Here is a 10980-nt window from a genome sequence, read left to right as displayed (position 1 = left end):
CTAATGGTGACAGGGCCCAGGAAGAACTGTCGCTGCATGTGTTACTCCATCCTCTGAACTGTCATGACTGTAGCATCCATTCAGTATCTCTCTGCTCACCAGAAAATGCAGCTTGGCAAAATAAAGGAAAAGTCTGGAATCTCTTTGATAGATTTTTTTTTTTTGCAAATGAGTTCTGATATTTTCTCCCTCATTTAAGCCTGGGAATTAATTCCAAAAGGAGAAATGCTTCCTTGCTTAGGAAGGAAGGGTCACACAATGAACATCTTTGAAGAATTTAGTAACTACTTAGTGATTAAACCAATAGGTAAATTATGTGGAAGAGCACGCTCTTCTGGAATTGGAGCCCTGTTTATTGTTGCACACACTTTTTTCTCTTCTTCTTTTCCCAAACATATAAATTGATGCAGTTGATAAAAAATTTTAAGCTTAACATATATTAATATGCAACTCACAAAAACAACTTTTTTGTCGTTGTCATTAAAAATGGTGGGTTGACAAACTAGGGTTTGCAGGCTACACAGTTTCTGCATTTCTGAAATGCTATTTAAACATATAAAGCCCACATAGCCTGGAATATTTACTATCTGGCCTTTTCCAGAAATGCTTGCTGATCTCTGAACCACATGGAAAGTATCAACAATGGAGCCTTTGTACTTTTACTAAGAAACTGATTATGGTCTTCTCTTCAAAGCATCAATTTCCACTTGTAGAATCAGTCTTCACAGCCATCCCAGAAGGAGACTTTGAAAACTCCTGGGGATGAGTCTGCCAGAATCTGCCCCTGCTCTAGGGCAGAGGCTGCTCTTCGGCTGGTGCTGCCGCCCTTTCACCCCACTTTGTGCTGTTTCTCTGCCCTCCACCTCTCCTCAGCATCAGCACCACCCACCAACTTGCACACACCTCTTTGACCTTGTTTTCTTGGCCAAATGTTTGCACCATTGTAATTGCGCTTATGAATTGGCTTTGCTATGCTCTTCTCCTTTTTCAACTGTTTTCATCCTCCAGAGCCCTTCTGGAACCACTTTTTTATCCGCCAACAAGAATCTCAGCCTTTTTGTGTCAGACATTTTCCAAATCTATTTCTGCTCCTATCTTTTCCTTGTTCCTATCCAGGCCCAATTTTCTCACGGGATCCAGTTCTGCCATCTGAAAGAGATTAGCAAGAGAGGTCTTTGGGGGTCCTTCCTCTCTAGACCAGCTGCACAATCCCATTCCCCCTCCAGACATTGCTTATATGTACCTTCATTATTTTTGCCTGTTGTCCATATTGCCTTATATGATTTCCCCCCCATGATCTTCTGGATGCCAACCTTCACCTACAACCGCAGCAGTTTTCCATATCTTCTGATGGTCCACTGATGGCCATGGGAGCCAACATGCAATTGTAACCTGAGCTGTCCCACCACTCAAACTTCATTCCAGTCCCATTTGCTGAATTCCCTCCCTTTCCTCCTAAGATGTAGCCTTGCTCTTAGTACTTTTTGATGGGGGAATGATGACATGCTTGTACATGAATACAGAGCAAAGCAATAGGTAGTAAGTGATCAAGAAAGTCACTCATATTAGGAAAAAACAGAAGGAATATTTATTTTATTTTTACTATTATTTTTTAAATATTTATTTATTAGTTTTCGGCGGACACAACACCTTTGTATGTGGTGCTGAGAGTCGAACCCGGGCCGCACGCATGCCAGGCGAGCGCGCTACCGCTTGAGCCACATCCCCAGCCACGGAATATTTAGAAGTAAAATCTATAACAATAAAAATTCCCAACAACCTAATGAGAAAATTAGTAAATCTAACAAAGTAGCCTATTAAAGAATATTTGATCCTGTTTTTCACCTTCCCTTAAATCTGTAGGTTAAGGACTGCCAGTAATTTTTTTCGAAGTAATTTGCGCTTTCTCTGATTCACTGTTCTATTTGCTGATACATTATCTTGCCTCCAGTTATGTCTGTATACTTTAAGTTCTATAAACAAATGCTGTTTTTTTGGTTATGAAATGTAAGACAGCATCCACTGCTTGATAAAAATTAAATTGACAACAAATATATGAAAAAAATGTTCGACATTTCTAGAAATTAGAGAAATGCAAATTAAGACTACACTGAGATTTCATCTCACTCCAGTCAGAATGGCAATTATCAAGAGTACGAGTAACAAAGAATGTTGGCATGGATGTGGGGAAATAGGTACATTCTTATATCGCTGGTGGGACTGCAAATTGGTGCAATCGCTTTGGAAAGCAGTATGGAGATTCCTCAGAAAACGGAATGGAACCACCATTTGACCCAGTTATCCTGCTCCTTGGCATATACCCAAAGGACTTAAAATCAGCATATTGTAGTGAAGAGGCCGCATTAATGTTTTTAGCAGTTTAGTTATCAATAGCTAAGCTATGGAACCAGCCTAGGTGCCCTGTAACAGATGAATGGATAAAGAAAATGTCACACACACACACACACACACACACACACCGGAATATTACTCAGCTTTAAAGAAGAATGAAGTTATGGCATTTGCTGGTAAATGGGTAAAACTGGAGACTATCATGCTAATTGAAATAAGCCAATTCCCCAAACACCAAACAAAGGCTGAATATTCTCTCTGATATGTGGATGCTAACACACAATAAGGGAGTGGGGAGGAACAATAGAAGTTCATTGGATTAGACAAGGGGAAATGAAGGGAAGGGAGAGGGGATGACAGTAGGAAAGAGAGAACTCCACATTATGTGTAACCACAAGAATGGGAAGTTATAGTCCATGTATGTATAGTATGTCGAAATACATTCTACTGTCATGTGTGACTAAAAAGAACAAATAAATTAAAAAAAATTAAATTGAACACTCTACCAGTACCACCATGTGCATAGAATGGTAGCTTATCACTGGTGATATTCCGTTAGTCCAGTTCATCTGGAAGGTTTATTTACTAGAACAAACTTTGAAAGATTGTCACTCAACGGCAAGAGATGCTTTCTAAATAACTTGCATGTAAGCACCTTTCTCCTTTCATTTCAGTCAGACTCCCTTCTAATTCCATGTACATTTCTCTGAGTTCCTTCCTCCCAGGTCCTTTTACAGGATATACATCGTATTAAAAATAAATTGGGGGCTGGGCCTATAGCTCAGCCACAAAGCACTTGCCTAGCACACGTGAGGCACTGGTGGATCCTCAGCACCACATAAAAATAAATAAATAAAATAAAGGCATTGCATCCATCTACAACTAAAAAAAAAATAAAAACAAAATAAAATGGGAAAATCTAGCAAGGACATGCTTGTCTGGAGGGAGAGGGCTGCAGGCACACTAGCCTACAGGGAGATGGAGTGTTCACCAGCCTGTCTCAAGCATGTGTCCTTCTTAAGTGCACCACCTCCTCATTTATGTATTGATCACAGATTTTCCAAGAGATATTCTAGGTCTTGGACACTATGCTAGACCCTAGGGCACACTGATGAGCAAAAGGAAAACTGTTGCTGCCTTTATGTGGGGGAGGTAGCACCACTTACAAATTTGCATTCATAAATATGTGTCAGCAAACACTCTAGCTCTGATATAGAAAGGAAGCACTAAAATTAGTATCTATTTCCCTAACAGCTCTGTTATCTTAGGTCTGCTTATGTGAACAACATGTGCTGTGTCTCTTTCTCCTCTTTTCCTCTTTGTTGGGTGGAGGTGGATATAAGGCTAACACTGTCCTTTCATGGCTATGGTGATTTATAGTCACATCTGTTTTTTACATCATGTAATTCTTGACACCGCCCCCACCCCCCATAGATGGTATAATCTCAGTTTTAAATAAACAACATTATTATTTTTTAATATTTTTTTTAGTTGTAGTTGAACACAATACCTTTATTTTATTTATTCGTATATGGTGCTGAGGATTGAACCCAAGGCCTCTCACGTGCTAGGCAAGCACTCTACAGCTGAGCCACAATCCCAGCCCAACATTATTACTCAGACTGTCATTGGGAGAGTGAATGAATGAGTGTTTGCACTGTGGGAGGTTGGGGGCAGAAATAAGCCCCAATTCTAATTTGAAGCCACCAAATGTAGTGGCTGTGAACCCGCCAAAAGCAGGAACCTTGGATTTACATTGTTTACAGCAGCGAGAGAAAATACCCCCCTTTTTCTCTGTAGAAGTTAGGACTGGATCTCAAAAATAGAAATGTGTCCTCCTAAACGCCTGCTCATCCCCATGGTTGACAAACAGCGATTTCCCAAGATAGCTGCCGCACACTCAGTTCCGAATCTCTGTATTTCTTCCTCTCCAGAATGTCTAAACCCCTCCTGATTGCACCCAGTCATACTTCCTGAACTTTTTGAGCAAACACTTTCAGGCTTCATATGCTTTCCTCAAAGCCCCTGGGCACAGATAGGGGAGGACTCAGGCCCTGGCAGAGTACTCTTGCGTGGGGATTCCTGACGCTCTGTGGCCCGCATAGACCAATGTGCTTCCCAGCCATGGTCCCACTCGCTGTTAGCAAGCTGAATGAGAAGCAACGCTATTTTTACTTCCCTGGCTGCAATCCTTTATGTTTACTTGCAGAAAGAAAATACATAAAGGATAAAGATGGAAATGCTTGGCCTTAGTTTTTCCTAAGCAGATGGGGGTTGGAATAGGACAGGGTATGTGAGGTCTGGGATGGTGGAAAAGAAAGGTTGATTTCCTGGGCTGTTTTCTCCTGATCGTGCCTGTTTCTGGCCCAGGAGTCCCCACACTTTTCTTTCTTTTCCCCAGACTCCCCCTTGACTGCCAGCCCCCCCCCCCCCCCCCGCCGCCGCCCTCATCTTTGGAGGTGCCACCGTCACCTCTGATGCTGCCTGGGATGCTGCATCACTCTGCTGCTCCCCCTTTCCCCACAGTAAAGCATGCGCAGTGCGTCCCATGCCCGTCGACAGCATCAGCATCAGCATCAGCATCAGCATCAGTACCAGGGCCCGAAACCCGTCTCAGGCGCGTTCCCGAGGGAGGGGCGCACGCCCGAGTCGCGCGTCCCCGTGCTGCTCGCTCCTGCGCGCCGCCTCAGCACCCTCAGGCCCGGCAGCAGCCCCCGCAGTCGCTTGAGCGGCCGCGCCCGCCTCGGGGAGCGAGCAACCGCTGAGGAGGCTCCAAGTTGGCGGAGCGGCGGGGACCCCTGAACTCCTCTGCCGTCCGCCCAGGGAGGGGCTGAGAGGAGAGCTGAGGAGGGCGCGCCGCCCAGTCCTGAGCCCCCAGCCCTGAGCCCCCTGCCCGCTGTGGCACCATGCGCGCCCAGCCGGCGTGACCGGCTCCGCCCGCAACCGCCCCGCAGCCCAGCTTGGCGCTCTAGCTGGCCACACCGAGCGGCGCCCGGGAGCTATGAGCCATGAAGCCGCCCGGCAGCAGCTCCCGGCGGTTGCCCCTGGCAGGCTGCAGCCTTGCCGGCGCCTCTCGCGGCCCTTGCTGCGGCCCCATCGGCCCAGTGCCTGTCCGCGCCCCGGCCCGCGCGCCGCCCTGTCTCCTGCTCCTCGTCCTTCTCCTGCTGCCTGCGCTCGCCTCCTCGTCCCGGCCCCGTGCCTGGGGGGCCCCTGCGCCCAGCGGTGGGTATGGCCCAGTGCCCTTTGCCTTGCTTTCCCCGCGGGGCCCTGTAGGGGAAAGCGAAGGGCACGCGGGTCCGTGCGCCCTGGACATGTCCCAGGCTTGGCCTTTCCGTGCCTCCCTGTCTACCTCTCCACCCTTCTCATTCCTAACCCCTTGGTTCATTCTAGTTCACTTTTGGAAGTCCATTTATGTTGCATTCACAAAAAACCCATCCCAATTACTGTGGTACCACTGGGAGGTATTTAGTGGATCCTGGGTCCTTCAGCGATCTCATGCAACTTGAGAAGGGGAAACCAGTGGTTGGGAAATGCAGCAAGGGAGCAAGTTGCTTCTTGTGTGCTGGAGCCTTAATATGAATGCGGGGAGCATGCAATGATAATAGTGGCAATGGGTTGTTTCCTCAAATTTCCCACTGGGCTTATTCACTGCAGTTGAGATTAAGATGAGGGAGGCATACTTCAGGGACCAAAGAATGAAAGTGCAGAAGACATACTTTGTGCACGACCTTTGGTTGTGATTTCTCAAAATGCATGTCATGAACAATTAAAAACAACACAATGTCCAATACATTCATGATTGGAAATCACTGAAAGCAGAAAGTTGGCCTGGGCAGGAAAATAAAAAAAGAAATCGAAGGGCGCAACATCCATATCCCTCTATGGCAAAGGATTTTTGCTCATCTCAAAGTTAAAAGAATGGGAAAATTTCCATTTTGTTAAAAGAATCAATTAAAATTCCATGTTCATGAAGTCGGCATTCAGCGTATCCTTGGAGTGTTCTTAGTTCTCAGATGGGATACTATTGAGCAGAGTACAGTTGAACTTCTGTAGACTCAGAGAAGGGGTGGAGATGAGGGTCAAGACCCCTGAACAAGTACTTTTAATGACTTTTCCCTAAGTACATTCTGCCCCTCCCCCTAATATCTAGATGTATAAATTTGAGACTGGCTAAAAAAATGTATACTTCATTCTAGTGCATGATTGTATAAGCCTTATTGGCTGTTAACTTATTCAGGCCATTTCATTGTTGCCATAACTTGCTTTTCTCTGACTCCACTTCTTACCTGCTTATAAATAGAAAACTTTGTTAATGTAATTAATGAAAAAATGCATTTTAGTACATATGTATTTATGGGGTGTATATGTGTGTGTTTGTGTATGTTTGTGCTTCCTGTCCCCCCAGCTCCGCACTGGAATGAAACTGCAGAAAAAAAATTGGGAGTCCTGGCAGATGAAGACAATACATTGCAACAGAATAGCAGCAGTAACATCAGTTACAGCCATGTAATGCAGAAAGAAATCACACTGCCTTCAAGACTCATATATTATATCAACCAAGACTCAGAAAGCCCTTATCATGTTCTTGACACAAAGGCAAGACACCAGCAAAAACATAATAAGGTAGGCAGGAAGCTGGACAGGAGGCAAAGTACCTGCCATTGAAGAGTTTTCCTTTGCTTTGATTTTCTGCCAAAATCTGATTTCACAAATGTTACTGCAGCATTTCTTATTAAGAAATAAATTAATATTATTATAGGGGAGAAACTGGAGGAAATTAACTTGGGATCTACTGGGTTACTATCTACTTGGGATAGGGTTACTGTTTGTTTCTTTTCTCTGACTAAACTGGAATTGGCAGAAAGGTTTTGGATACCTTTATAAGCTTAGCAGTTGAAACATGGTCCATGTATCTTTCAGGTGCATTGGGCACTGAGCAATAGTATGACTGTGTTTATGTCCCACCTTGATTCTGTGAGCCTTTATGTAAGGGTGCAGGATTCTACCTCCCAGGATGTAAAAACTCCATTCAATCTGCACACACAAGATTGTTGTAAGGGGCTGTTCGGCAGCAGTTTCCTCATCAATCTTTCCATTTAGAACTGGAGTGTTTAAGTTTACTCTTCCTTCAATTGATCATTAGGAAGAAAATATTGCAATTCTATTATTAGTAGTCAACAGTTTGACATTTTAAAAGATTATGAAGACTAGAAAAATTATTTACATAATATGAACACCAATTTTGGTTGACATAATGCTTCAAAACTGCATCTGCATTGATTGGGAGGAGTTGTTTTACTTTCAGTTTAGTTCAGAAAGTGGCACTGATTTTAAAAAGGATATTCAGTGGAAGACAAAAGATGCTTAATGTCAAAGAGTTTAAGGGATCTACTTAAACTCTTCTAATTATTTATTTAAATTAATAATATTTTGGATCCAGGCAAGTTTACACAATGGATTATCAGTGCCTCTGTTCTTTATTAGGAGCAGAAAATAGAGTCCACATGTTAAGTATTTCATTTTGACCTATATCTGTTCATTGACAAGCACAGGAACTGTCTAAGCTTCAAGAATTTAAGAAAACCATCTGTGGTTTATATTCTTGTTTTTATTTAGTTTTCTAAAATATAGATAAGTGGTAACAGCATTTATTCCCATTTTATAGATGGAGAGATAAAAATGTAAGACTTTGGGTGACTCTCTAAAGGCTGTAAATCAGCTACTATAAAGTTCAAGAGGCCTGAATATTTAATTTTTATTATTTTTTAAAAGAAGGCTGGTCTCAGAGATACTTCCTCCATATTGAATATTGGTGAAGTTAACTTTGTTTCACATTATTATAAAGTGGCTGCTGCCTACCTTTACTGAGATAATGGGTCTCTGTTCTCTGCCAGGTCTTTCCCACCAGAAGCTTCTCTGTTACTTAATGGACTAACACATCATATCTACCCATTTGCCTTATTGAAATGAGTAGTGGGTGTTGCCTTTAGGAAGAGGCATTAGGGTCCCCTTGATAGAATGAATGAAGGTCCATAACTTTCCTTATGAATGAGACCTTCAGTGGTTAAGTGGCTAGTTCTCAGTGCCCTTGCATAGGCTGCTGGAGGAGAAAAAAACCTGTATTAAAGCCTATTTTAAAGTTTCTCAAGCCCTATGCAGCTGAAATGTGAAAGAAATTTCAGAAGAATTTTATAACTGAGGTATTGGGGGCTATGACTAATGCTTGTCTTATAGCCTAAGTTTGCATAGTTGTTTTGTTTGTGGAACATGATTTGACTAATATATCTGACTTTCTATGATAATAAGGTTGTTCAACCTTTACCCACCACTTGGGTAGAGGAGTAGAATTTCAACTAGGGAGCACTCACTTGCTGTTGGAATGATTTAACCTCCCCACTCCCACCCTGGTGGTGGGTTTCTTTTCTACTTTGGAAAGAATGTTTATATAGAAATCATATATGAAAGCATTTTTCTTCTCTTCTTTTTGTTTAATTCAGTGGATTTTGTTGCACATTGTTGGTATGCAAGCTGTATATGAAGGATTCACAGATAAGAACTGAGGGTGGGAGGTTGGAAAAGACATGCTCTGTCCCTTCAGGAGTTACGCAAGTGACATAAGCAGCATTCTAAAAAGCGTTCCCGTCCAGGTACGAACAGTATCATTCTGATGTGGGAGCTGCCTTGAAGTTGACCATTGTGTTCTGTGGTTTCCCTTCTGCTTCTGTTTTTACGCATCTCTTGAACAAGTTGACAAAAAGGGTTCATATGCTTCCTGCTACATTTTAGGATGACTTGCCTGATAACAGTGCTGGGAGACACACTTGTTAGTTTGGCTGCTTTACAAATGTTTCATTGAGAAAGTATGGAATGTCACTATTTTTTGCTTTTATAAAAAAAAAGTTTCACTTTTAATATCTGTGTGCTATGGGTCACTTTTTCCTCCCCTAATTCCATTGCACTGAAGCACATTTTAATGAAATGCTTAGAAATGCCTTAGAAATGCTGAATCATTGTGCCTCTGTGCCTCTCTCCTGGATCCCCAGATTGGGGGTAGAAGTGGAGAGGGAAGTTCCCAAATATAGGTTGCCAGGCCAAGCTCCATATTTATGTCTGAAGCCGTTTCATAAGTACTCAGTAGTGATGGGTCCTAATTACTTAACAGCTGTGAAAGTTAAAATGTTTATTAACTCTTTCAAAATTGGAGAGTTTAAAAGCAGATCGTATCAAGTACTTCTGAACATATGTTGTCATTGAAAACATTAGTTTCATTGTCAAAGAATGTTCAGGAGCCGGGCATAATGGTGCATGCAGGTAATCCCAGTGGCTGGGGAAGCTGAGACAGGAGGATTGCGGGTTCAAAGCCAGCCTCAGCAATAGCAGGTGCTAAGCAACTCAGAGACTCTGTCTCTACATAAAATACAAAATAGGGCTGGGGATGTGACTCAGTGGTTGAGTGCCCCTGAGTTCAATCCCTAGTACCAAAAGAAAGAAAGAATGTTCAGGAATTCTTTCAATCTCCATCTAGAGTAGTGAATAACCAATTGTCCAAATCTCCATTTTTTGGAGGAGTGGGCACACTTAATAAACATATCAGGATGAAAGGCATAAACCAAGATAGTCCAGAGCAGATGGGGAATTCATAGACAACTCGGAATTAAATGGTTATGTTCTTTGATTTTTGGTAGTTACGCAAATTCATTTCTTTACAGACAGTTATATTTTCTGATGATTGATTATATATATTTTTATTACCTAGAAAGTGAATATTACTATCATGTGGCAGTGTTAATACCCCAAATGGAAAAATTTAATTTTGTCATGTGTGATATTGTGAAATATATATTGGGTCTTCATCGTGTGCTCTCTTAAAGCCTTGGAATTTCCTGAGTGATAAAGATCTCTTGTATGATAATATGAGGACTAGTGTCTGGGGTCCTCTAGGTGCTTCAGGGTGGGATGGGTTACCAGAAAGACTGAGGAATGATTGGAGAGTTAGGACTTTTAGTCTCACCCCCGAGAAGAGGGGCTGAAGATGAAGTTGATCATTGACAGTAATGTAATCAGTCATGTCTATGAACTGAAACTTTCATAAAAACCCAAAGGAACTAGTTTCTGGAAGGTTTCAGATAGCTGAACATGTGGAGGTTCCTAGAGGGTGGCATGGAAGGGCATGGAAGCTCCTTGCCCCTTCCCCAATAATGTGCTCTAAGCATCTCTTCCATATGGCCATTACTTTGTATCTTTTGTAATGGTTTTTGTAATAAGTCAGTAAATGGGCTGGGGATATAGCTCAGTGGGTAGAGTGCTTGCCTCACATGCAGAAGTCCCTGGGTTCAAATCCCCAGCACCCTCCTCCCTCCCCCCACAAAATATATAGTCTTTGAGTTTGGTCTCTCTTATCAAATTAAATTAATTCTGAGGAGGGCATCATGGGAACCACAGTTTATAGCATGTCTTTCAGAAGCTCAAGCCCCCAACTTGGGGCTTGTGATTGGCATCTGAAATGAGTAACTGAAGTCTTGTGGGACTAAGCTTTCAATTTCTGGGCTCTGACCCAATCTCCAAATGGATGGTGTTATGAATTGAATCAGAGGACACTAGCATTGTGTTCAATGCAATGGCTTGGTG

The 10980-nt window shown here is 42.7% G+C and overlaps 1 protein-coding gene across 1 annotated transcript in view; it reads left to right on the top strand.

The window, feature by feature from the left end:
- Positions 1 to 5360: 5360 nt before the first annotated feature.
- Positions 5361 to 10980, top strand: part of Adam23 (ADAM metallopeptidase domain 23) — a 164187-nt gene continuing 158567 nt past the window's right edge. The window contains exons 1-2 of the mRNA XM_027941896.2: positions 5361 to 5574; positions 6758 to 6975. Coding sequence (XP_027797697.1) covers positions 5361 to 5574; positions 6758 to 6975 — 432 coding nt within the window. The remainder of the gene's footprint in view (positions 5575 to 6757; positions 6976 to 10980) is intronic.

Source organism: Marmota flaviventris, chromosome 11 (assembly GCF_047511675.1).
Source record: "Marmota flaviventris isolate mMarFla1 chromosome 11, mMarFla1.hap1, whole genome shotgun sequence".
Taxonomy (NCBI): domain Eukaryota; kingdom Metazoa; phylum Chordata; class Mammalia; order Rodentia; family Sciuridae; genus Marmota; species Marmota flaviventris.
This window is presented reverse-complemented; position numbering and strand designations above follow the sequence as displayed.